The sequence below is a fragment of the Pyxicephalus adspersus genome, chromosome 12, assembly GCF_032062135.1.
Source record: "Pyxicephalus adspersus chromosome 12, UCB_Pads_2.0, whole genome shotgun sequence".
NCBI lineage: Eukaryota > Metazoa > Chordata > Amphibia > Anura > Pyxicephalidae > Pyxicephalus > Pyxicephalus adspersus.
This window is the reverse complement of record NC_092869.1, coordinates 37,800,458-37,828,122: the sequence shown is the minus strand read 5'-3', so window position 1 is coordinate 37,828,122 and position 27,665 is coordinate 37,800,458. Positions and strand designations below refer to the sequence as shown.

Here is a 27,665-nt window from a genome sequence, read left to right as displayed (position 1 = left end):
CTCCACCATTGACCACAGATGTAAAGTTCCTCCATTGGCCAGTTGTAGAGTTCTTCCATTGACTCTCTGGCCACTTATAGAAGACACTTTTGAGTGCAATATTTACTTTGCAACTGATGTGGTGTTTTCTTCTGAAAAACTTTAGGCAAAAATACAAATGCGTTGTAAGGACCAGGTCAGTAACAGTATTCTCCAGACACCAGTCGCCCAATCTAATGCTGCAGTCTTCATCTATGGCAGCCCCTGGTGGGGGACTGGTTGCGTCTCCCAGCACTCGGTTGCCCCCAGAAGTTGGTGCGCAAGGCATGTTGTCTGGGGTCAGGCCGGCAGCTGACCAGGAGCCCACAGATACACAGTACAGAATTATCAGGAAATCCAGAAACAAGCCGAAGTCAAACACAGGAGATCAGTCCACCAAACGAGGTACAAAGGAAAAGGCACAAGCAAAGCCAGGGTCACAGGCAAAGGTCAGTCCAGGCTGAGTTCAAGCGGATTGTCAGGACCAGGCAAAGGTCAGCAACAGAAAAACACTCAGAATCCCTCCAGCACAGATATGCCCAGCTAACGCTATAACAGGTACTGGTGGCTGGGAGCAGGGAGGCTATAAGGTCCCAGCAGCCAATAGCGATCCAGGACTGAGTCAGGAGCCGATCAGCCTCTAAAATCCCCTTCAGCTGTGCACAGCCTAACAATGGATGCTGGGGATGCCATAAATCCATCAGGCTGGAGGGCTAAAGGGAAGCAGGGGCTGCTGCTATCTTAGTTCTACTGGCTGCTGCAAATGACATCACTGCACAGAATAAACATGCTCTCCTAACAAGGGTTAAGAAGGTATACCGGGTACTAAGAGGTTAAGAACACCAACAGTGGTCAATAATAGCCAATAAAGGAGTCCATCAAGAACCCTTCAGGGTAAGGAAAAAGCAAACACACAGGTGGGGATAAGGTTTGGTATGGAGGAGACCCAGCATTACAGACAAGGGATATAAGGCAAACATCAAAGCAAAAGCCAGGAAATGTGAGCCCAGACAGGTTGCAGAAAATGCAGAGAATGTCCCCAACAAGCACGGTTGAGCATAGTCTTCCAGATTACAAGCAATGGTTATACAAGTATCACATACATGGAGAGATGTAGTCAAAGGGTAACTCCTCCACCTTTAATAAGCCGTTAAAAGCCAAACATTGGAAATGAACAACAGCTACAAATAACTTGGAGAGATCTTTACCATTGTTGCACCTACAGAATATAAAAGGCTAGGGTTGAAACCTTCAGTTTAAATCAGCTAAATACATTTCAGGTGCATTACAATAAAAGATATGCAAAGTCCTAAGTCAAAGTCAAAATTCATACTTTATTTCCATTTTTAAAGCAGTCACAGATTGAATAGAAAAGCCTGTCCTCTACCCGCATGCTACATAGTGGGATCCATGATCTTTGTGTGGAGGCAATGGCTGCTTCCTGATCATTTCCAGCATTTAGAATGATCTACATATAGAATGAATGAGTGCTGTACACACAATGTAGTCCAGTTCTATGGAGAGGGGAGGTTGAGCAATGGGCACCCCGAACAAGCATGGTGGATTCAAACATTGTCACTGGTCCCCTGATAGAAGTTGTATCTTACTGGTCTAACGTAAAGTAGTATCGGAATATGAACCATTGCACGAGCGTTTGATTTTTATATAAGATGATCATGATCTTTTAACTCATGTCACAATTATCTAGCAAGTGCATATAGCCTTAATAGGGTGTGTATCTGCAAAAAGATTGCAGCTTCCCAGAAAGGGCAAAGATTCGAATTGCAGAATTCTGGCACGTAGAAGCTTTTCCATTCCAACTGTGACTGATTTTCACGGCTTTTTGCATTTTTTGTTTTGATGCACCTGGAATGCATTAGGCAGATTTAAGCTGAAATTTCAATTGTGCTTTAATTCATTCTTGTCTATTGATACCATTATTATCATTGCCAGTGAGAAAATTCTAATTTATACTGTGGTAAGTTTATCTTTTTTTAATGCCTCCCAGCTGTCCTGTGCTAATGTAAAAAACATCATTTTATCTCATGCATTTTCCCTTCTGGATATAACAATCAAATCTTCTAACTGTGGCTGCACTTCTACAATATTACAGGTTTCAGAATGACCAACAAAACTCGTCTTGTTAGATTTTCAACACTTCCTCTTTTATAACTTCACTTTTTTTGGCCTTGATCCAGCCTGTCACTAGAATAGGATACGCCTTGTTTAAGCCTATTTATTTTACATGTTGATCGCTTTTCTCCACCTCCTTTAAACATGCTAGTAGCTGAGCCATTCAGGCACTTTAAGAGCAGAACGTTTCAGACAGATGAGCCGTCCGGTACTCCTAGACATTTTCTGCTGCCTCCTTTTGGCTGCTGGAAGAATTTAGGCACTGTGTTGAATTTTCACATGGAGCTCTATCCTTGTTCCAACAGCCGAGCTATCCAAGGTAGCTACTCTGTTTTACCGGGCATATTGCTGTTTTCTGCTGGAGTCATAGGGAATGTCCTTGCCATTTTTATTCTATGGCAACATAAGCTTCGATTAAGGAAGAAAACCACTGTTTTTTATATTTTGGTGACAGGTTTGACCATAACCAACCTGATGGGAAAATGCTTAGTCAGCCCAATGGTTCTTGCCGCTTATTCCAAAAATCAGACATTGGTGGAGATGGTTGGAAACCGGAGCCTTTGTGATATTTTCAGCTTTTTTATGATATTCTTCGGCTTGGCGCCGATGCTCATTCTTTTGGCCATGGGTCTAGACTGCTGGATTGCCCTCGCGTACCCGTTCTTCTACCACAACTACATAACCAAACGGGTTGGCTTGTTGATTCCTCTTGTTGTCTACATCTTCAGTGCTGGATTCTGCTCTTTGCCTTTTGCGGGCTTTGGCAAATTTGAGCAGTATTGTCCTGGAACTTGGTGCTTCATTCAGATGTCTGTGGACAGTTCAAAGCCCGAAGTTCTTGCTTATTCGGTGCTTTACGGGACCATTATGGGAATTTTTGTTTTAGCCATCATTATCTGTAATGTGGCTATAATGAGACGTCTTTACCTAATGTACCGAATTCAAAGCCAAAGGAATGTCAAATCTGGAGCAAAGGTGGAGTTAGCCAAGCAAGCGGGCATGGAAGAGATGGATCATCTTATTCTGTTGGCAGTCATGACTGTTCTCTTTACAGTGTGTTCGCTTCCTTTAACTGTACGTATTGCCAAAATAATCAGGTTATGTAAGTTGTACTACTGTTTAATTGCAAGACGTGATATCAATTAGCTCCTTATTTCCTAACAGGGAATTTCAAGTTAATTTACGTTGGTTGTCTAGAAAAAGCACACACAATATGTATCTCCTAACAATGATTTCTGTTATGCAGTAATGCTTTTGATACAATAACACCTGTTATAATAATAAGAATGGTTACAATACTCTGTTTGTGAAAGAGAACAGGTCATCAGTATGAAGGTTAGTAATATAAATCTTAAGGTGCCGGCAAATACCTGTTATATCTCACGCAAAGGTTTATGTGTATCTGAGGAGCCCTGCGATCCCGGGCATGCTGCCCAGGTGGCGGTCATCTTTTGCTCTGACTTGGAGCACTGCCATTCCCCTGCAATCCTAATACAGCACTTAGGTGGCCAATAACTGGGCTATCATTGGACAATTAGACAAGGACAAGGACTCCAATGGGCAACATTGAAGTTTACGTAGACAATGCACCTAGAATTGGTGTTTAATGGCAGTGAAGAGAAAACAATTTGTAGGATATGACAAATTATTGAAAGTGAATTTTCACCACACAAATCCCTTATGTACTCACACATTATTTCCTTGACAGGTTCATATTAAATAACTCATATTAAAGTTCAGTTAAAGTGTATAGGCAGCCATAGTGGATATTGCAGAAGGAATAGATCGGTGTTTCTTAACCAGGGTTCCTCCAGAGTTTGCGAAGGGTTCCTTGAGCAATGGGCACTTTTAGCCTGTTTTAGTGACACCAATGATCTTTTTGGCTATCTGTAAGGGTGACACTCTTCCCAATGGCTAGCAATGTAAGAGATTCTTGACCACCAAATGGTGGCCACCACACTAATATACTGTGATCTGTGGATTTAGTAATTATACAAGGGGTTCCCTAAGACCTAAGAGTTATTTTAAGGGTTCCCCATGGTAAATGAGTTGATAAAGGTTGAATTGGAGCCTGTTTGTGTTTCTTCTATCCAACGATCTTTTAGAGAAATTTCTTATTTTCAGTTAGAGGACCAATGACTTCAGACTGGAAAAAATGTACTATATTTTTGCAGAATGTTAAGATTCTAGATCTCCTGTCTTTCATTGATGTCTTGTCCTTATTGTAGATTTTACCCTCACTTCTAACTAATAACATTGGGATAAAACAGTTAATAAGGGCATTAGTACCTGGTGCTCTCACAGACTTGGGGACTAAACATAGCTACATCATGCTAATTTGCTTAGCAGGCAAAAGTCCCAGTGACTAGCTATGCCTTGCTTGTAACAAACACAAACTCATGCACCTGTCATGCAGACACAATAAATAGAATTTATTTTCATGCAACTAAAATGCAAAGTAATACTGTGGTTGGTTTTATGTGACCAACTTAGAGTTAAAAAAAGCCATAAGAAATAAAAAAATTATACATGATCATATCAACATATCCAACCAGCGTCCACGTGGCTGTTCAGTTCATTGACATTGCCTGAGGTGCACTCTGCATGATAAATACTTAATAAGTTGTTCCTCTTCAATTCATCTGACATAGCTCACTTGTGAATTCGTATTGGTGGGTATAAAGTAATAGCCTGGGAGGAATTATAATGGTTATAAAGCTATGAGCTCTCTCTGCGATCAAACATTTAAACATAAAAAGGCAGATGTAATGCTCAAGGTAAATTAGATTTAATTATTACACAGTACATGTATAGATAGTCACTAGTGGAGAGCTTTGCTAGGAAGTACATCTATATTTGGAACATAATATTCTGCGAGAGGAGACAAAAAATTAGTATAATGCTTAAGGCGAGTAGTTCATTACAAGTTCTGCTGCCAGATCACCGGGTGCTGATCTGGCTCACTGGGCTCTGGTAAAACTACATAGGGAAGAATAGGAATCATTGTACTCTGCAACTTTTCTTATTGATTGGATAATGATCATTTCGATCACTTCTGATGTGTTTTTCAGCACAAATGCATATCTTAAGGTTCATCTAGACTCAAGCATTGCAATAGTACCCAGGAAAACATTCTTGTACCTCATGTTACCACAATGCACAGTAACCTGCAGCCTGTTTTTGTAGCATGTTGCGGTGTCATTCTTTAAGAATGGTCATACCACACACAGTGAAAGTAATGGGCAGAACCATCAGGGTGTAGCACGCCATGACATATAGGAAGGGTCAAGTCTATTATTTGGTATTTTGTCTTGTACTGTTTGACAGTCCTAATGGGTTGTGGAAAAGTGATGCAGATTACTGTCTCTCAATTTTAACCTTATCCACCCATATTAGACTGTCTTGTATTATTAGGCATTTAAAAATAGTTAGCTATTGAAAGAGTTGGCATTTATAGTGATATTGTAATGTTTTAAACTGCTGAATGGTAGATGAGCCTATTTAACCAACTTCTCACTAAATGCATCCTTGCTGTACCCTACACATCAAAAAGTGGCACGAAAATGGAATTGGAGAGAGCAGGTTAAAAGAAAAGGTTTGTTTAATCCCTAACCCCACATGATATACTCACCTGTCATTGTTCCCAGAATAAAATTGGTTGGACTACACAGGGATTTCCCTCTGGGTTGTAGGGTTGGATTTTGGGATTGCCACCATCGTGGTTTTGTGGCAAATCCCTAGTATTTGCAAAGTTTGAAAATTGTGAACTTTTGGCCTAAAACTTTGAACTTTTGCTGCCACTTATAAAGCAGTACATAGCTTTTGCCCCTGTGTTTCACAACATCCATATTGCAATTGTGTGTTAGAAATCTTAGGGAGAAGTAACAAATTTGTGTAGAAAACTGTAATTTGCAAAGCATTAAAGTGTTCATGAGCTGAGCAAGGGAGTTTTCACTAGGGATGTGGGAAGCTAAGTGACCCTGCTGCTTTGCACATGATGGGGTTCAATTTGTCCTACAGAAATGTGAAGACTGTCAAAAATGCTATCTGCCTGGCTTTCATGCTGCAATTCTGGCTTAAATGCCTTAGAACCTACAGATCAAGATCAGCCAGGGCATCAGAGAATGAGGCTCTTATCCGTGTATATATTTAGGATATAGCCTACTAACCAAAATTTGAGTATAGGGGCTCAGCAATGGCGCCCTTATGTTTTCCCTGTTATAATGTACATATACCAGCCAACAGTCTAACAAAGAAGGAGTATATTCCAATACCAAGGGCCAAATGGTGCCTTCTCATTGATAATTCTATATTGGGTTGTAATTTAAAAGCCGTTAGAAGTTCTGTTCTTCTGAAGTCAGAACAATACCAATACCGCCTGGTTGAGGAATGTAAGGGGCGAATATCTGTACTTCCCACCCAAAAATACATTCTTAAGTAAAAAGGGGTCTCTCTACAGCACAGAAAAGCAAGTGGGTACCCTTGGCAGTGCCAACATCCCAACCTAAATACATGGGTGATGGTTCTGCATTGACCACATTGCAGCCATAATAACATGGACAAAAAGGTGGCAACAAGACTGACCACGCTTAGGCTTCACCAGACTGGTCAACACAGACAGAACTGCCGGGGGCAGAAGATTACAGAACTGGGGTTATTGACAGTTTGAACTTATAGTTAAAAAAGTATAGATTGTTTACAGACGGGAAGGCGGGGGGAGAAGTAGTAACTTCATATTTTTTTACATGCCATGTTTTATATAGTGAAGAACAAGATCATTGCATCAGTTTGGATGCTGCTTATGGAATCTTGATAGTTCCATTGCCAAGAAATACGCTAATTGGTTCCCACTTCTTCCCATACATTCATCATCTGTCAATCAACATTCTTCCAGTATTCACAAAGTAAAGTCATACTTTAGCAAAGATCACAAAGTAAAACCATACACAATAAAAGAAAACAATGGCATAAAGCATCACCGTCATATACATTTTTTCCTAGCCATGGTTAATACACACCATTTGATCTCTGGTTAAAATATCATTTTTTTCTCAGACATCTCCTGTTCAATCTATGTTTCTCACATTTCTCCATATACATTGCACTGCATTATCTTTTATATATTTTTATCGTATTTGCTTAGCTTAAGCTTAAAATTACATGTCAGGTCAGCAGAAAGGCCGCCCATTGCGTTGAAGTATACGTTAACATTTGTGGACTGGCGATTAAGATAATAACGTCACCCACAATCCATACAAAGCTTTGTCTGTTCTGATGAGATGAAATTCAATATGTGAAACCGATCAGTGACGAGATCACCGCCTTTCCCTTTACTATCAGATTTTTGCTGTTTTAAAGCTTTGAACTTTTTCACCTTTGCACTTTCACTCATTCTTGTGTGTCAAACAATTGGGAATATTTCGATAGAATAAGAATGAAAGGTTTAGTCCATTCAAGAATATTTTATTTTCATACAGAGCCAGGTGGTCTAAATCAGCCCCCGGATTCTTGGATTAGCTAACACTTTATTCTTCCAGAAAATGTTCCTACTGTTCCTGTCCAACTGGAAGTTTTTGTGTTCCTGCTCACCTGTGTGTCTTTCAGCTTCTTCTTTTACAGAATATAAAAAATTCAACTGGGTTGGTGGGACCCCTTCATATTGTTAACTGTGGGTGTCCAAACATGGGAACATGGCAACAAATCACTTTAAGAGTTCCCAAGAATAAGAAAATAAAGGTGAAGTAAAGCAAAGTCAAACCCAAAAACAAAATAGTATTTTCTTTTCAATTTCTTTGTTAGTTTTCATTTTAATCATACAAATAAACAAGCCAACCTAGCATGTGTCATACCATATTCATTTTCCAACAAATCATAATTAAACAGTAAATTATCTATACAACACAATCTTCAAATTTAATTATATATATATCTATCCCAACCTTTGGTATTTCTCAGTTCTAGTCTCTATCTTTTATTGGGATTATTATCTCGATACACAGTATACTCCTAGTTGGTTCATTTTTGTATTATAGACTTCTTCCCCCTTCCCACCCCCCTCATATGTTCTTCAGTGACAAAATTATCTGCTATAACTCTTTACCTATTATCACACTCAAAACAAACGTGTAGTTAATTTACTAATAATAAGAGGAGAAAAAGTATTAATATCTTTCCCTCCATTACCACATAATTATACAAACCCTACTTCTGTTTAGTGATTCCATCCCAAAAAAAAAAAAAAAGAAACCCCGTGACCTGTGAATTGTTACCCAAATCATATTTAAATTTGTGTAATTTATATATTATCTCTCAGTGATATACAGAGTGAGAGGAAATAGCCTTCCATACTTCATCTTTTACCATTATTCATTCCCTATTGTTTCAATCTTAAGAATACAATAAGAATTCTCCTTTCTTTTCCACTTTATCTTCTACTGGTAACATTGCGTATTTTCTTATCATTTCCATTTTACTTTATCTAATTATAATATACTTTTCCTACTTTATCTTTACCACTCAGTTAAGCATGACATATATATCCAAATACTCTTATCATATTACGTATAACGTGGACAACCACTAAGACACAAGGACCAAGACAAAATAGTATTTTCACCTAGTAATCCTGCTCAATCCTCAAAACCACTTGTCCTGTCCAAGGGTGGCTATGCCTACTACTTTATTGTGTCTATGAAGGCACCTAGATTGATGAGTTTTGAGTGATCAACTTTCTTCATCTGAGTCTTCAGCTGACTTTCTTCATCTACTGTGGTTGAATCTTGCAGCATCAATCAATCACACTATTGGAGCATGTACAATCATGGAAGACTGATTGTTTCTATACATGCTATGTTCTTGGTGTCTACATAGCAGCATACATATGATCATGGGTGGACTGAGAGAAGGGGGTCTTTCTGTTCTCTTGCCACCCATATTCGGCCAGTACATCCGTGGGGGTCACAGCTGTGCCCTCCTACCCCTGGGCTGCTCCTCATGATATTTCCCTGCATGGTGTGATGCCAGCTCACTACATGGGGCAGGAGGTGATGCTGTAGAGAGCCATGTAGTATTGGGGACACATTTCTGGCTAGTCAACGACTGAGAGTTTTATGGCTCAGGCAGAGGAGGGAAGGTCCAACATGGACAGCTAGAGCATAAGGTGGTGGTATGCTGCTATGGTGCTAATTGTGCAGCAAGGCAAACCATGGGTGTATAACAACTCCATCCCTATTTCTATGAAAGTTGGACTCATATATACACAACATCAAATCTCTTGTTGATATCTGCACGCTATGAATGCATACATGTCATTGGTAATACCTGCATGCCATTGACATTTCACTGCCATTTGTAATATTTGCCTGTTGCTGGTAATTACTTGTATGTCACAATAATCGGTCTTTGTATTATCTGCACATCACTGATACCTTACTTCTACAGATAACGCCCATCATTGGTATCAGCTGCATGCCATTGATGTCTGCTTGTTCTTGGAAATATTTGCCTGTCAGTGACAACATCTACCTGTTGTTGGTAATACTGTACCTGCACCTCTGCAAGGCAATAAAATTATTGCAAGTGGACCAAAAGTCTGCAAAAGTCACACGTGACCCCAATTTTAGTCACTGTTCAGCCCTCTCTACCAGTCTGTCAGCATTCATTGTGGTTGTCCTATCTCTGTTAGTGGTGTGATTCCAAACTTTTAGGGCTATTTTCCCAGACAGATTGCACAGAATTACGTGGGGCGTGGAGTTTAGGTGATGCCTGGTCTTTACCCGAGCACCCCACAAGGGGTGGTGGTCTTATAATTCTAGTGGACACTGGGCTACATTGCTGCAGATTCCAGCCCCCAGGATCTCCCCACCAGGGGTGAGCAAGATAAGATGGCTTTGGTATAGAAATAATCAGCAAGCAAGAACAGAACAAGCTGGGTCACAGTAGATGGTGAAGAGGCCGACAGATCGAGGGCCAGACAGCCGAAGGTCAAGACTGATGGAAGATGATAATCAGGGTCAGGACAATTTGAGGTCAAGGCAGGCAGTAGACAATAATCAGGGCTAGAACAATCCGAAGTCAGGGCAGATGAAAAACAGGTGACAGAGTCATGGCAAAGCCAGGGTCTATCAAAGTAGGATAAGACTGAGTAAAGTGGGGAGTAGCGAACCAAGGATCCAGTAACCTGCACCAAAAACCAGAGAGGCTTAAATATGGCAGCCAATAAGCTTTCTTATCTGGTGGGCCTCTTCTGGCATCTGGCTCTCCCATGTCTGTTCCCTGAATTTATCATAATAAAGATGTACAGAAGGGGGCTTTAGTGGCAAACAATAATGAACTTTACTAGTGTATTCATTAAACAGTAATACAGTAAAACACCAGTAGTAATATCAACAATATGTATCTAAACAGGCAAGTGTGTTAACATGAAATTAGTAAGTTTAAGAGTAGTTGTCTCATTCCTGACGCGTTTTACCATATGGCTTCCTCAGGGGAGGTAGATACTTACATTAAGAGATAATGGATGGTTGGTCCAATTTTTGGCAATGGATGGAAGTATTCATCTTGCAGGATATTGTGGATTCTACGTGAAACATTCAAGGAATACATGAGGGTTGCAGAAAAACCGTTGGAGTGTCAGACAGAATGCTGTCCCATATTGGTATCTGAGTAGCAGTACCCCTGGTGTGAAGGAGAGGTAAAAGGAGTCACACTCCCACCCTCCTTTAGGATTATTATTTTCTGGGTGGAGAGGAACCTTCTGTCTCTCAAGGCAGTGTTCCTTCCAGCATTTGGAAATGTGAAAGTAGTTTTTCAGTCCAATTTGTTTAGAAATGAGTCAGAGGCAGGAGATATTCCTATTAATCTACAACCAGTGGGGTTCACCCAAAATTGATCTTATTTCAGCTGTGAATATTTTCAAATGCAGAAGGTTCTTTTCCCCCTTCCTACTCATTTAGATGAACATCTGTTCTTTGTTGCAACTTCTACAAAGCCTCATCCTCTGTCAAAGAACAGGATGTGCATCTGAGCCCAGAACACTTATCTCTAAAAGTTAGGCTTTGGAGGGAAAACAGCTGAATGAATTGGGGTATTCACCCACAGAAATTACAACCTACTAAAGGAACAAAATACTTCATAATCTTAACATACCATTGAGTTTGGATCCACATGGTGGGTCCACCAATGACCACAATGACCACCTCCAACCACGGCTTTCTTTTGGATTGCTGCTCTTGCATTGTACAAAATGATGCCAGAGGGGAAAGCAAACCATATTCAGGAAGGTCGGACAGTGGAGAAGATTGCCAGAAGGAATAAGGTAAATGGTATGGTATGTTGCAGAAGGCATTTCAAGTTGGGGGGACATAATGGGTGGCACCAACCTTAGTGAGGGCATAGACAGGAATCATTACCTGAAGCCTTTCCATTGTTTGCACAAAACAAATTAGTCATGGATAGAATTGCAATATACTTTCATATCCATCAGTACCTAAACATTAGACAACAAGAATTTTGTGCTGGGTTTTTTGTGTTTTAGGAAGTGTGAACTCTGTGGCCCTTTTAGAGCTCTGTCTTTAGTAGTCCTTGAAATTAATAAAAAAAATCCTTTTACAGTAAAGAGCTTGAGTAACACAGAGCACATTACCAACCACAGGAACGCCTCAGGAAAGTACTCAATGGCTTAATCTCAGCTGTGGTTAATAACAAAGAAATAATATACATAAATTGCAATATAAAGGGGTTTCCCACCATGAAGTTTATTGTTTGCTTTCAAATCCTTGGAATACTGGCTGCACTCATCTATGCCCTGTTCAGCCAGCTATGTGTCCAACATTAGGTTTGGAAGTATGACAAGAAACCGCTCAGCTGTACATTAGAGTTTACAACTGAAATCTGAGCAGATAAAATACTGCATATTAATTTAGTTTTGTACTTTTGAAAAATGAACATATTTATAAAGTAACGTTCAATGATTAGATCAATTTGTCTTACTATATCAGACTTCTGAAATCACAAGCACAGCAGCACTCTCGGAGAAAGGATGCAGTACAAGTCAATAAGATTTTGTTAATAACAATTGCAGATTGCAGACCCTGGAACAACACAAATCATGTCCAGAAGAGAGATTTGTAAGGAGATCACAGCACCCTCTGCACAATTTCTCTTAAGAGCCCTTAAAGAGTAACTAAACTGAAAACAGCCGAAAAAAATATACTTAATCAAAAAAAAATACACAATCCATCCGGGGATGTCCTGTACTTGTCCCGGAGCCGGTGTTTCGGGTGCCACCATCTTCGTCTCTTCTTCTGGGTTCTTCCTCCTAAGTCACCCCACCCAGGTGCAAATTGGGTGACGTAGGATGAAAAAAAAACTTGCAGATCTCACTGTGCCTGCAAATGTTTTTCTGTGCATGAAAAGGCTCCTTCTGTGCCTACCCGAGATGCTCGAGCATGTGCAAAAGGAGCACCCAAGAGCCTCCCAAGATGCCTGACGTAGGTATCCCGGGAGGCTTTGTGCTCCCATTCATTAATGATCGCCTAGGCTATAGAGAATTAGGGGGCAGTGCTGCTACAATAGAATTTTCACTCTACATAAAAGAGTTGTCTACCCTTTTATGTAAAGTGAAATTTGTGAGTTTAGCTATGCTTTAAGCCTGATGCAAGCAATGGTCCGGTTCTTGAAATGAAATATGTAAATATAGTAATGCCTTCATGGCCAAGTGTCAGTTTGGAGATGTGAGTACCCTTATGCAAAATGCATTTGCATGCAGGCTTCCCTAGGTGCCCTCCGTGATAAAAGATCTGAAATCCAATAAATAAAAGGGGCAGCATAGGGGGAGCAAATCAGGGAGAGGGGAGTTATATCCGTGTTTCTTAACCAGGGTTCTGTGCAACATTAGGGGTCCAAAGATGCCAGGGGTTCCTTGAGCAATGAGCATTTTGTGCCTCTGAGGTTAGTTTAAAAGACACCAATGATCTTTTTGGCTATATGTAACAGTCACATTCTTCCCACAACCCAACAACAGTGTTCTCCCCATCTCCTTTTAGCCAGGTGCACCACCCGGCACTTTTCAGTATTGACCAGGCTTTTTTGGGTGGTTACTGGAGAGTTGGGTTACAATATTGAACTGCCACCTGGCTACAGCTTCTTCTCTTCCACTAAAACATTTCTGGGGAGAACACTAAGCATTGTTCCTACTGTACACAACGCTAATATTCTAATATATAGTAATTATAGCAGGGGTTCCTAAGACCCTAAAGTTATTTCAAGGGTTCCTCCATAATAAAATTCTCAACAAAGGCTTCACTGGATGATACTGGACATCTTCCAGCCAAAAACTGAGACAGACTCTATCTGTTCTACTGCAGCTTCTAATGGACTTTCTAAGAAATTCACAATGAGCAATAAAATCAAACTGCATTTAGCTTAACTCAAATTTAGCTTTTAGATGTAATATGCTCCACTTCCTATTCAGTGGTATATTTAGCTGTCTCTAGAATTTGGCTAGCAGAAATAAGGGTGTGTTTTCTCACCAGCCAGCCATTATCAGCCAATGCCTTTTATCTGCTTGCAAACTTGCGGCTGTGCCATAAAAACTTACCGGTAATACCAGACTGATAAGCATTGATGCAGGATGTTCTCTATCTTGTAAAACATACAAGCTAGTCTATCCATATCAGATGCAGGAAAACACGCAGTAAACAACACATGTAGGCAATTACAAGTGTGTTGCATCAATTTTATAAATTGCAGACTGCATTGATGTTAATATTAAATGTGTGATATAAAACACGAGTAATCAGTCATTTCATGTACTAAGCCACAAAGTAAAATATTTTACTGTTAAACTATCTTCCACTTTTGATGTTACTTTATGACTCAGTACTTATTGTGTGAAATGTATCTGAACAGCTGTGAATCTTGACTATCTCATGTGTTTGATTCTTGAACTTCTAAATAAACAAAACATTTGGAAGTTGATCTGAGTGCAGTCTATGTTTTATAAAATATGGGGAGCTGGGTAGGATGTAGACCTACTTTGACCATCTCCGGTTATGAAATATGATCATCATTTGTACATTTCTTGCAGGATTTATCAGGCATTGGTGAAGGACAACCAATTTATTAACTCATCTGAACAGTATTTCCAGGTCAGTTGTCACATTGTACATAGGAGGTCTTGTTCTTACAGTGTATGTCAAGTCATTGATAGAATAGGGAATGATTAAAACCATTCTTCTTTATGAGGCTCCACTATAAAGATATGCCTTGGTTTTAGTGCTTTGTCACTTCATTGCATTACTACAATGCACGTCAATACAGAATGTATACATTGCTGCATCTTGGTACCATTCATTTTAAATAGCACTCCAACACACCACCATATGGCTACACATTGGGGCGTATTGGAGGGCCACTAAGGAAACTAGGCTGCTCAGTTACCAAGATAAATTATCACCTTGCAAGGGATAATTCACAAAGCATGATTATATTTTTTTTTTGTAAAGAATTCCAAAGTGATCAGGATTTTCCTTGCACATGATTGAATGGTTGAAGTCAGTAGGATTTTATCCCATTTGCTAACAATCCAATGCAAGGAGAAAATCCACTATGCTAATTAAACAGCCTTATTTAATCAACCCTATTGTGCATTGGGGTGGATTGGATATCTATCTATTATTATTATACAGAATTATATAGTGCTAACATATTATTAAGCAGCGCTCTACATTAAATAGGGGTTGCAAATGACAGACAGGTACAGACAGTGACACAGGAGGAGGAGAGGACCCTGCCCCGAAGAGCTTACAAATCTACCTGGGATGGACTAACAGGAGTTCTGGGTTTCCCTTTACCCGAAAAAAAAGTTCACCTCATTTGCTGTCTAGTAAAACGTTATAAGCAGGACACAAGGAAGAGTAAATCTTTCTAATGGAGCCCAGGAAAGCAGTCAAAGGGATCTAACCTACTCTACCCAACACTAAGAATAAAAGTTTAGGCTTGACCTTGTTGTTATCTATGCAGTATACTTGCTCTGGGCCTGTAACCAAAGTATTGGTTTTGCATAACTAGAAATTTTAGGAGATTAGCAGTAAAAGCACTGATATTTATTCAGTGGCTCGCCCACATATCTACTATATAGGAGCCACCCTGTGTATGTGTGTTGGTTTGCAGAAGCACTGAGGCAAGGGTGGCTACATTGAGGCTAGAGCAGGGGTGTAGTGGCGCGGGCACAGGTGGGAACGCCATGCTCTTACTTTTTAGGGAATGGGCACACATGCCCACTCTTATTTTGCAAAGGATTCTTTGGTGGTCTGTGGCTTTGGCTGGTCCCCCCCCCCATGGGGTCAGGAGAAGGGCACCGCTGGGGGGCGCACCGGGCAAAGCCACGGACCATGTCTCCCATATAGAATAGCAGGCTCATGGCGGTGGGCGAGTTGTCTCTCAGGTCTGAGCCTGCCATGGGAGAGTGGGTGGGTTCTGGTATCATGACGTCACTCTGGGGAAGTTTCTTCCGTGCCCCCTCTTCTATTTTTGCGACTACACCCCTGGGCTTGAGGGAGATCCTACAAAGAAACGTAGCCACCTCATAGGCAGGAGAACACATGGTAAGATCCAATAGTTCATTTCCCTCATTTTGAAGAATCAAGGTTATTGAGTTTAAAAGCTCAAGCACTAGGCAAGCAGGTGAGTAGTGGAAAATTGTTAATTTTATAGATAACAGGTTTAATTACAGATTAAGAGCTGGGGTTTAGGGTTGAGGGTTAGGTTAAGAGAAAATTAAATTTTTAGTTGTATTGGATCCATTTTTGGCTTTATAAATGTATACCAGAGACAACCATACCATGGCACAAGCTTCCACTATTTTGGAGAATCAACTCGAACGGTGCGTTGAAAACTTGCAGTTTGTCCTCTGATTCGTTTTATGTAAACGATAGCTGGCATTAATTGTTCCTAGGTGCTTGGCAGGTGGTGAATACTCTCTTTGTGACGGGTAAAGTACATAATCCACAGTCATTGGTCTGCAATCTCAAGGTGCACACACAATGACTTTTCCTGATATCGGTCTTTTTGTTACAGAAACCGCTGATAAATTATTGTTGATTGTTGATGTAAACATATTCAAAAGAGAAAGTCTCTTTGCTAAAGCCCGGCCATAGGAGGGACAACCTTTTGGGTGAATATTACCCGCTATATGCTATGTAATATTCTGAAACAACAAAGCCAACAACGTGTGTTCTAACTAGTATAAGCCATGAGACTTATCATGAGCTCGAACATATTGACCAGTATAACAAAAAATATTGTATTTTTGTAACTTTATAGGATTAATACCTGTAAATAGTTTGCAATATTTTCCTTATTTTTGATGTTCCATTTTTTTCCCCACATTTATATTGTAAGCATAGATGTCCAGCAACTGTGATTGGTGCTTAAAGCTAAATTCAAGGCTACATCACATATAGCTGATTGGACAAAACGGGGAAACCAGCACCATGAAGGCTTAAGTCTTCCGCGCTTAGTATGAATTGGATACCTAATGACTCAGAGTGCTCCTGAGTTAAATTCAGAAGAATTTAAAATGTTATATCAATCACCCCTCTTTCTTCATTTTTTAATAATTCGCTGAATCCCAAGACTTGTCAAACAATAATAAGGCAAGCCATTGGCAGGAGGGGTCGGCAGATTAGTTCCCATTGATGTAGACACACCTCTACATCCTGTATGAGCCTTTTCCATACACATAGGGCCTCATTTATGAAAGCTCTCCAAGACAGCAGAAGATAGAGTATCATGGGAGATCCTGGGTGATCCAACAGACCTGGAAACCTGGTCTGGGACTTAAACATTTGCCAACTAATAGCAAATGTTTTTTTTAAGAAATCCACTCCAAGTTTGCTGGATCACCCAGTCTTGTCATCCAGTCTTGGAGAACTTTATTAAATCAGGATCATAATGTATTAGAAGGTTAATAGGTATCCAGACAGCAGCCTTGGTTTACTGGGAAAGCAAATAATGCATATATATGGAGATGCAAGGGGGATAAAAGAAGCTCTGTAGTCTAGCTGGAAAGGCTAGAATTTAGATTTTTTGCCCTTTTGACAGCATCCGCCCCTCCTCCAGTGTCATGGTTAGTATTTGTCAGCCATATGCAACTCCTATTTAATGTACAGCACTGTGTAATTGGTTGGCGCTATATAAAAACAATAAAAAAATTACAAATATTAAAGCAGCAAAAAGCACTGTTGTCATCCCAAGAAGGGAGTTAGGAGCTCACTGGATTTGGAAACATGGAGAAATGGACGGAAGATTGGCTACAAAGTTCACTTTTATTGATCCTTTAATTAATACACAACCAAATTAATTAGTGTGATTAATTTATTTCCTAGATCTGGCACAAGTTTATCTTTTAGGAACTGGTAATAATATTCCAACAAGCCTCGATCGCCTCTTTTCAAACAATTCCCCACTCTATTGGCAAGTATGGAGCTGGAACACTTCTAGTTTTGCCCTACAGCATAAAAGTTGCTTGCTTACAGTACAACAATTCACAGAGGAAATGACGGATATTGGCGTTCCTTTGGATCCGTTAATTCTGGTTCTTGCGACACAGGTGCCCGCACTGCGTAATCCAACACAACACTTTCTCAACCACAATTTTTTTTGTTGTTGCAGCTGCCAGAGCTTATTTTAAATCCAGCCCCTGAAAATCCTCAACCTCACCTGACAAGTCGGAATAAGAATTTAATTTAGGTTACATAAGTGCTATGGAACAAATCACAGATTAATTTAGACAAACCCAGCCATTGTTTCATCATTTGGCAACGTTCTGCAAGTGCAATGTAACTGTTATTTTTATTTAGAGAGCAGAACCCTGGACCTGTTATCATCCTTCACCACTTCTTCGCTTGTCCTTACCTAAACTTAATTTCCTAACTTTAATTGTTCTGCAATTAATTATCATCTTACAAATTTCTGAAATGACAAAAGGGACACCTTTTAATGCAAAGAATGTAGGTAAAGGACGCACCCCTGTCACACCTATCATGTCTACAGTTACACAGACAAGTTAAAAAAGACTTTTTTTTTACATTTTTACATGCGGAAATCGTTGAAATAAGTTTCAGGTCTTAAGGAACCCTTTCTATAATTACTATATACTCAGCTCACTGTACATTAGCATGGTGGTCAAAGGGAAGAATGTCACCATTACAGATAGCCAAAAACATCATTAGTGTCACTTCAGCTGACCTGAGAGGTACAAATTGCTTATTTCTCAAGGAGCCCCCAGCAACCTCTGGAGAACCCCTATGGATGAGAGAACATCAGGGTGCAGCTCACTCATCCTCCCCCCTCTCTATAGAACAGAATGGTGCTTCTGGAGCAAGCTGTGCTTTGTTATGTAAAAAGAAACAACTTCAGAGTTTGTCTTGCTCATTAAAGGGTTACAGGAGGCTGCAGAAAGAGCTCAGTCCTTAAGATCACCTACAACTTCAGCTGTGTTTAGCAAAAGATTTCTTCTGTAAGTCATACAAACCGCCCCTCCCACTTTTAAGCTTCCATTCTGCACACAAGCGAGCAGGGAAACCCCGTTCGAATCTAGGAGGCGTCCGTATGTCAGATCTCCTTAGCCTGGGGACTACCTGTACTGGCTTGGGAGTAAATGCTCTCCTGCACAGTCCTTCTCAGATGGCAAGACTTTTTTAAACACTTTACATGAGAACACTATTACTTTCTGATTGGTTCCCTGTTCAATACAGCAAGCCAGAATGAGGAATAGAAAAATGAAAACATAAAATTGTGACAACACTGAAGAAAAGATCAAGTGATCCACTGAGTTTTCATTTTTTTTAAACATTTTTACCTGGGTATGTTTATAAAAATAATTTTCAAATATACTCTCTGTTGGTTGACTTTCCGTTTCTATGCCTCCATTCATTGCTTTCTGTTGTTCCCCAGGCAGTAAGGATACAAAGAGCAATCCAATCACTTTTACTAGTAGAGTTGAGAAAAGTTAGAACTAATGACTAGTTTTTCTCCCCAAGGAGGTGACCCTTTACCTGTTGTGTTTGCAGAACAGTGGCGGGAAACCTTCCCACTGGGGGCAGAAACTGTAAAAAAAAAAAAAAAGAAACAGATTCTATCTCTTCCCCACTCTACAATATTAAAAAAAATTACTTGATTTGCACTTTGCTACAAAAGCATGTACTGTATATACTCTAATATAATCCAATCCGAAAACAAGAAAACTACTCTGACTTGAGTATAAACCTAGGGCACAAATTTGGACTGTCGCTGCTAACAATCATACCAGTAAGCAACTGAAATGCATGTGAATACATACATTTATGAGGCTGTATTTATAAATGTTTCCCCCATCAATTTGGCTGCTGAATTGTTCACAGCCATTTAAGTCTCTATACTTTGTTTGTTTCAAGGCTCATTCTGCAACCTGGTAGCCAATTATCACAAGAACACAGTCACAATAGGAAATGCTATATCTTCTAACAAATATATCATTTATAAATACATAATTGTGCTTTATTTTCAAAACTTTTTTTTAAAAGGGGAAAAAAATAAGATGACATTTGCCCGGTTTGGCTCTGTCTATTTAACATTTGAGTTGAGGTATCACTTGTTACTAAATGTTCTTTTTTGCATTGCAGTTGGACACTAGAAGATGGCGCTGTGTCCTCATGTCAAGCATGTAACAAACTCTAATAATGTCTCTGATAAGAGTTTGTTATACACTTTACATGAGAACACAGCACCATCTAGTGGTTTGACTCAAGTAAACCAAGATTCTTTTTCTAATGGCATTTTAAGGTAAAAAAAATCTTGATTTTTACTTGAGTATATAAAGTAAGTATTTATAATTTAGAAAATTGGTTCTTTGTTCAATACAGCAAGCAGACAATGTTATACTTATTTTTAAAAAGAAAATTGTCCTAAGATTTGTTCTTAATGCATCTTGTTTGAAATTTAAATCCTATCACAAGGGGCAGTATTACTTTAATGCATTACAATACAATATTACAGAGGTTTGAAGCTCAGCTTATTGCTATACATCCAATACACCAATACATCCATTCCCAACAATGTGGTGATCTGAGGGATCAGGACCAATTCTGGGGATGTTGTTCTGCACTGGCAGCCCATTTATAATGAATAGGCTGCCCTACTCGGCAAATTGACCACAAAGGCTCTGGGCTATGTGAAATTTTCATAATCTCTTACATTTTATGTTGCGAGATACTTGATTTGCAGCATATCAAGTGACACATGCTGTGTTTATGGGCAGCACATACATCACAAATGCAATGTTTTGAGTAGAAACAAAAAAAATATTATTTAGTATACATACATTTGTTTCAAGGTTTCCTCTGTCTGGTTCATGTGACAAGCTATGCTCTTTTCTATTTTAGTTCTGCTGGTCCTCAATGTTGCAAAGAACAGACATGGAATTGTTCTCAGCAGAACTCTCCTGAAAGTCCCAATTGGCAAGAGGACAACTCCACAAGGTTGTCCATGTCCATGACTCCCTGGGCTCACAGCAATTGGATTAAATGTTGCTGGGTGCCATTTAACCCAGGGGACCAATGCTTGGCTAATATGTGGAGTTGTCTGCAGGGTACAGACACTCAGATAATTGTAGTTCTCTGGTTGTCATGCTGATCCTGTGACTTCTGTACTCAGATAATTTTTTTTTATTCCAAAAATGTATGTAGATTAGACATTGTGACATTACACTGACCTTCCAATTTGTGTGATTTTCCAGGTCAACAACTCAAAGGGTTGATGCCTTCCCGGTTATGAACATTTCTGGTTGGCTTCAGATTCAGGTTCCTTTAGAGTAAAACCTCACATAGATTGTTTTCTGATAAGAAATCATTTCCTTTCAAACTTCACCCTTGTCCCCTCTGACATATTCATTCTGACCACAGACCACATCCAGTTGATCTATGGATGGCCGTTATCTTTCCACCCATCACCGTACAGCTGGGTTTGTAGAATTTCCCTGGGAAAGGAATCACTGTCATACAAATAGGGCTATAAATGATTTCCAACCAGGCTAATTAAGTTAGGCTTGTATCCATTCATGTTTTCTTGGAAGAAAATACGGTTGTCACATTTTTGGCAGGCTGGTTCACCCAATAAATTATCTTCGCAGGTTATGCCCATGAATGGAGAAGTGTATGTAACTTACATTTGATTGGCATTTTGTTATGGCGCTTTGTTTTTAGTAATCAGAGCGTGGTGTTTGTGGTTCATTCTCCAGGGCTTTCAGAATGAAAAAACACAAAGTTACAATGGTCTCCGTCCTCAACCCTACATTAACCTTACGTTATGTACATACAATACTGTCCGTTCAACGATCGTCAGTTTCCAGTGAAAGCAGAACAAATAAATGTTTTCCAGACTGCTTTGTTCTGTTCTATGGAAAGGACAGGGATTGGGGTCATGTGGGAGTCACCTTGATATGTTCTCTATATGAGAAGTAATAGCTGTTGTTACATGAGAGATAATGGGCCTGATTTATGAAAGCTCTCCAAGGCTAGAGAGAATACACTTTCATCAGTGAAGCTGGGTGATCCAACAAACCTGTAATGGATCTGGTCCAGGATTCAAAACATTTGCTAGCAAATAGCAAACGACTGAAGAAATCCATTCCAGGTTTACTGGGTTACCCAGCTTCACTAGTAAAAGTGTATTCTCTCCAGCCTTGGAGAGCTTTTATAAATCAGGCCCAATAGGTTCTACTTTAAAACTTTGTGATCAGGGAGGGCTTTAATGCAGATAGGTACTGGCGATGTTCTTTCTGCAATATTCTTACTTGCCTGATCACTAGAGATGAGCACTAGAGATGAGAAAATTTCCTCGACTTTCCAATGGTTTCGCAAAATTTCGGCAAACCGATTTTGCGAAACCATCGGAAAAAGAAATTAAAACAGGAGGATTCCCAGAGCTACATTCAGCCCTGGGAATCCTCCTGTTTGCGATCCCCGGGGCACTAGAAGGTAATTACCCTCTAGTGCACGGGGATCGCAGAGGACTGCATGATGCTGTTCGATCCTGTTCGAATTTAGAAGGCCGTTCTCGCTTACATTTTTGGTAAGCAAGAAAGGCCCGATTCGCCACAAGATCGAACTTATTATTCTTGCTCGCTCATCCCTACTGATCACTACCCATCTGTCAAAATACCAAGGGCGTCCTGGCTTCCCCTGTGGTTGGTGGAAATAAATAAACTCCTGCAGTAGGAGTAATGCCATCCTGGCCAATCAAGACTGAGATTGAAAAAGAAGAATGAAAAAAAAGAAGACAGTGACACTAGTGACGGATCAGGGACAGGTAAGTGTAAAAGGTGTTTAGTTCTGATTGAAAAATATTCTAATGAACTGCAAGGGTTTTTAAGCTCTGCCTTTGGACAACTTTAGATATCATGGTCTGTGGCCATTTTCACGAGTGCACTGTTTTGGTATCTATATACTCAACCCAATTACAAATTTTATAGTTTACAAAAAATTTTAAATGTATCATCTTTTTAAGATGTATTTTGTCACGCTCGGGAGACTGGGCCTCTAAGGGGCACTACGGCTTGCACAGAAATGGTGTGAGCCCTGAGAAGGACCAAGGCGCAGAATCTAAGCAGTAACTAGGAGGCAGGTAGCAAGCAAGAAAGATCAGGAACAAGCCAGAGGTCAAGGACCAGAAATTCAGGAAACAGACACCAGAGACAATGGAGCACAAACAGAAGAACGCTAGAACAGCACAAGGGAACAGGCAGGTAAACACCAGACTGGACAATAAGGGGTTAACACAGGAGCTGAACAGGGAAAGCACTGAATTAATGGACAGGTGTATAAGAAATGCTTAGCGGAGCTTGGGGGCTGGGCACTAGTGGAAGCACATCGCATGAACGCTGAGTGCTGTGTCTGAGCTAGCTATAAATAGCCAGGAATGATTAAGAGGCTATTTCCTGATTGGCCAGCTAGATGGGCAAAATTGATAAAACTTGGGAGAGCAGTCGCGCCCAAGGTTAGAACTGCCCGCATGTGCAGGAGAGAGGCGCCTGCGCTTTAGCGAGGAATAAATAATTGTGACATATTTGAGTTTGAGAAGGGGTGCAATTATCATGTGAGAACTACCAACATTTCATTCTACAGGGTCCATTCTGTTTTAGAGAATATAAATCATTTGTGGAATTTATGTAATCATTGGACCAAAAATTTTCATTTTAACATGTGTGCAAAAACTAAATTATAGTAAAAACTGCCTGAAGCTTGTGTTGAGAAATCTTGCTGTATACTTTTTACCTATTTTATAGTTTTACCTACATAAACTGTAAATCAGTGTTTCGCAGTCAGGTTCCTCCAGAGGTTTCTAGGGTGTCACACCTCTTCCTTGCTAAAGCACAGGCATCCCTCTCCTGCGCAGGCTTGCAGTTCTGAAGCTGGGCGTGCCTCTCTTTCCAAGCTTTATCAATTCCGTCCAATCCACTGGCCAATCAATAGATAGCCTCTTGATCAGCCCAGGCTATTTAGCTGACTCTCAGACTGCACTTTGTGTTCGTGCAACAAGTCGTGTCTCCTTTGTGTCTCCATTGTGTCTCCATTGTGCCGAGCCCTTAGTTCTGTGAACTAGTTCCTGTATACCTGCTGCTTAATCCAGTGTTTCCTGTGTCCAGCTCCTGTGTTAACCCCTTGTTGTCCAGTCTGTTGGTTCCCAGACAACTTCCCTGTGCTGTTCCTGTGTTCCTGTCTGCCTGTGGATATGCTCGCTTCTCCTGTGCCTCCTGCTGTTTCCAGTGTCTCCAGTGTTCCCTGTGCCAGCAGTGGCCCTTGTGTCATTGCTGTCTGTCTCCTGGATCCCTGGCTATTGACCCCTGGCGTGTGACCTGACCTCTCTTGCTTGCTGCCTGTCTCAACCCCAGGCTTTCCTTGACTATCCTCCTGCCTGGTGATTTGGTACCATGCTTGCCAACCTTAGTGTGCCCAAGGACTGGAAACTGGCCGTAACCAGCAGCGCAACATCCTCACCATCGGAGGCTCTGGAGAAAACCCGGTTACTGCTTAGACTCTGCACCTTGGCCCTTCTCGAGACTCGCACCACCTCCATACGCCCCCTAGGTGTCCTGTCTCTCCGTGGGTGACATAGGGGGTTCCTTGAGCAATGAGAAATCTGTACCTCTTAGGTACAAAACCTAAAAGTTTTTTAAAGGATTGCCTCATGTTAAAAAGGTTGGGTAACACTGTTTGGAACAATGCTTTACAGCAGTGGTAAGAATACTACTGTTAAGGTCCTTGGTGCCACGCTGCTGTGGCATTGATGTTCGATCCAGAATTATGCTGTCACCATCAGATGGTAAAACATAAATGGTAAACCTATATGTACAAGTCATATATTCAAATTCTTTATCCTGATATTATACATAGCTATGTCTCTAGATGTAACTGTTCTGTATTTCTCTTCTGCAGGTTCGAGTCTACATTGCCGCGTTCACAAATGAAAAAAATGAATATGCTGACCTCATAGTCTTAAGGTTCCTCTCTATGAATTCTATAGTAGATCCATGGATGTTTATCATCTGTAGGACGTCAAAGTTCCACACTCGCGTTCACAATCTGTGCAGTAGAATTCACCAAAATAGCAACATCAATTCTCAGCTACTTGAAGAAACCTCAAAAACTTACTTGTAGTGGAAATATTGGCAATGCAGGAGTTGGTCTGCTCCAACTAAGATTCTCCTCTTGGATTTTGGGAACATTACCAAAAAACAGAAAGGTCAACATCATCAACTCACAGGCTAATATCAAGCTACCAAAACAAGCAATTGCTTCCACAAAACTACTGCGTGGAGAAACATTTCCTTCATGAGAAAAAGCATGCCTGTTTCTTTGCAGGATGTCCAGACTAGCTGAGCCGTGGAAGCTCAGCAAAATAGTTTAACACTATTCAGCTGTTTAAATATTCAGAGATGCTGATGTGTACCCTGACTATATATAAAATACATATGATGAAAATGTTTACATATTTTATCTAAATTTATGTGAACTTTGAATGACATTTCTTTCTTGAGATAAACTGTGCTGGCTTCGCTGCAGGATGTCAAGACCGGTCAGGTCATGAAAGTGTACCAAAATAATTTAACAAGATTCCTCTATTTAAATGTACAGAGATGGATGTGTAATGTGACTATATATAAAATATACATATCATAAAAATGTTTACATATTTCATAAAAATAAATGTATGTGAGTCTTGAATGACAGAATAAGATGGTGAAAGACCAAACCAGAAACAAAAAGTCTTAATAAAGAATTGCTCTGGAAAAAAAGTTGATGGAAAGGAGTTAAGAAAAGATGTAGATTTTTTATAAAATGGGATGGAAAGAGGTTATCAAGATGTAGTAGATGAATTATACCATAGGTTAGCAGGAGATTTAGTAGATGGATTATACCACGGGTTAGCAGGGAATTTAGTAAATAGATACTATTGGAAGGATTGGAGTTAGCAAGAGACATACTAAATAAGTATGGTATAGAACAGTTACAACAGAAGAGTTAGCAAGAGATACTGCAGATGGATTATACAATAGGATGGAGCTGGTTTAGAAAGAGATATAGTAGAAGAAATATAGCATGGGATGGAAGGGAGTTAGCTAAAGATGTAGTATATGAATTATACCAAAAGATGAAATGGGGTTAGACAAGAGATATAGTAGAAGTAGAATTACATTATGGGATGGAATGGTGTAAGCAAGAGACATTGTAGATGGATTATACTGTGGGATGGAAAGGGATTGGCATGAAATGTAGGAGATGGATTCTACTATTAGATATGAAAATTTTAGAAACAGATGTAGTAGATGTATACTATGGGTTAGCAGTAGATGGATTATACAATGAATTACCAGTAGATGTAGTAGATGGATTATACTATAGGTTAACAGGAGATGTAGTAGAAGATTTTTTACTATGGGTTAGCAGAAGATGTAGTAGATGGATTATACAATGGGTTAGCAGAAGATGTAGTATGTATGATTAGAAGAAGATATGGTAGATGACTTATAGCTGCCGTTGCCAACCGGTGGTCCATGGCTCTGGTTGGTGCGCCCCCCCTGGGAGTCAGGGACTTGGGGGTGAGCACTGACCAAAGCCGTAGACCATGTCTCCCGTATAGATCGCAGTCTCAGGGTGGTGGGCGGGTTGCGTCTCTGGGTCTGAGCCTACGATGAGAGCGGGGGCGGGTTCTGACATCATGACGTCACTGTGGGGGAAGTTTCTTCCCGTTTGAGTGACACTCGGCTCCCCACGCATGCACGGTCTGAGCCCGTAAGTTTAGTGGTCCGTAGGTCCGAAAAGGTTGGCGACCACTGATTTATAACATGAGATGAAACAGGATTATCTAAAGATGTAGTATATGGATTATACCATGGGATGGAATGGGGTTTAGCAAGAGATTTAGTAGAAGAATTACATTATGGGATGGAACTGTGTTAGCAATAGATTTAGTGGATGAATTATTACTATGGGATGGAAAGGGGTTGGCAAGAGATGTAGTAAATGGGTAAAAAATATGGGTTGGAACTGGTTTTGAATGTGATGTAATAGATGCATTACACCATGGGATGAAGTGGGCTTGGTAAGAGGTGTAGTAGATGGTTTATACAACGAGATTAAAGAGGTTTAGAAAGTGAGTTTAGAAAGAGATATAGTGGATGGATTATTCTATAGGATGAAATGGGTTTAGCAGGAGATGTAGTAGGTTGATTATGGTATGGGAAGGAATCCGGTTGGGAAACCGAGCCAGGCTGTCTGTCATTAGGGGTCATACCATGGTAAATGGCATCACAATTTAGCTAATTTGCACCCCAATGCTTCAAACCACAATGGGTTCAGCAACTCTATCAAATCATTTGGTGATAACCCCTCAAATAATAGCATCATACAGCTATGTGAATCATTAAAATTTTTTTAAACATTTGGTTTAAATATTGGTCTCTGCCAAAGTAATGCAGGACCCAGACAGGATGGAGCAGCATGAGCAGCCATTAGGCTGTACCACATCGAACAATGCTGGAAACTTCCTCAGGGGTGAAGTGTGCAAAGTGATGGCCTTATCTTTAGTTTCTGTATCTATATTTTTACTATTTTGTAATGCTAAATTGCAGTGTTATCTGCAGATCAATCACAGGGAAGACAGGACTTTTATATGCTGTTTTAACAGTGATGTCTTGTTTACTGGACTGGCTGAGCAGATCTAAGATATTCAGACAGGTAAGTCATTATGAATATGTAGTGGAAGCCTTTATTTGGCTGTTTCTCCCACCTTTAAAAAAACTATTTACATTCAAGCACTAGTTACTAGTTAACTTTACTAGTTTTTCTTTGTAATTCTCATGCACTAGTCCTTCTCAACCTGTAAACCCAGAGGAACCGTGAAATGTTTTTCAGGACTTGATGGAATTTTGCTCAAACCAATTTTTTAAAGGTTCAGTTAGAACAAAGCCCGCC

The 27,665-nt window shown here is 40.1% G+C and overlaps 1 protein-coding gene across 1 annotated transcript; it reads left to right on the top strand.

Annotated features, from left to right (window-relative positions):
• The first annotated feature begins 2,301 nt into the window (after positions 1-2,301).
• On the top strand, positions 2,302-25,398 carry LOC140341665 (prostaglandin D2 receptor-like). Its single transcript, XM_072427506.1, has 2 exons — positions 2,302-3,225; positions 24,627-25,398. The coding sequence occupies exons 1-2, from the start codon at positions 2,431-2,433 to the stop codon at positions 24,846-24,848; spliced, it is 1,017 nt and encodes a 338-aa protein (XP_072283607.1). The 5' UTR covers positions 2,302-2,430; the 3' UTR covers positions 24,849-25,398.
• Positions 25,399-27,665: the final 2,267 nt, after the last annotated feature.

Excerpts from the sequence above, each read along its gene's own strand:
- LOC140341665 (XM_072427506.1), top strand. The coding sequence starts at position 2,431 with ATGGAGCTCTATCCTTGTTCCAACAGCCGAGCTATCCAAGGTAGCTAC. Across the intron at positions 3,226-24,626 it reads TGTGTTCGCTTCCTTTAACT|GTTCGAGTCTACATTGCCGC; the intron begins GTACGTATTGCC and ends TCTCTTCTGCAG.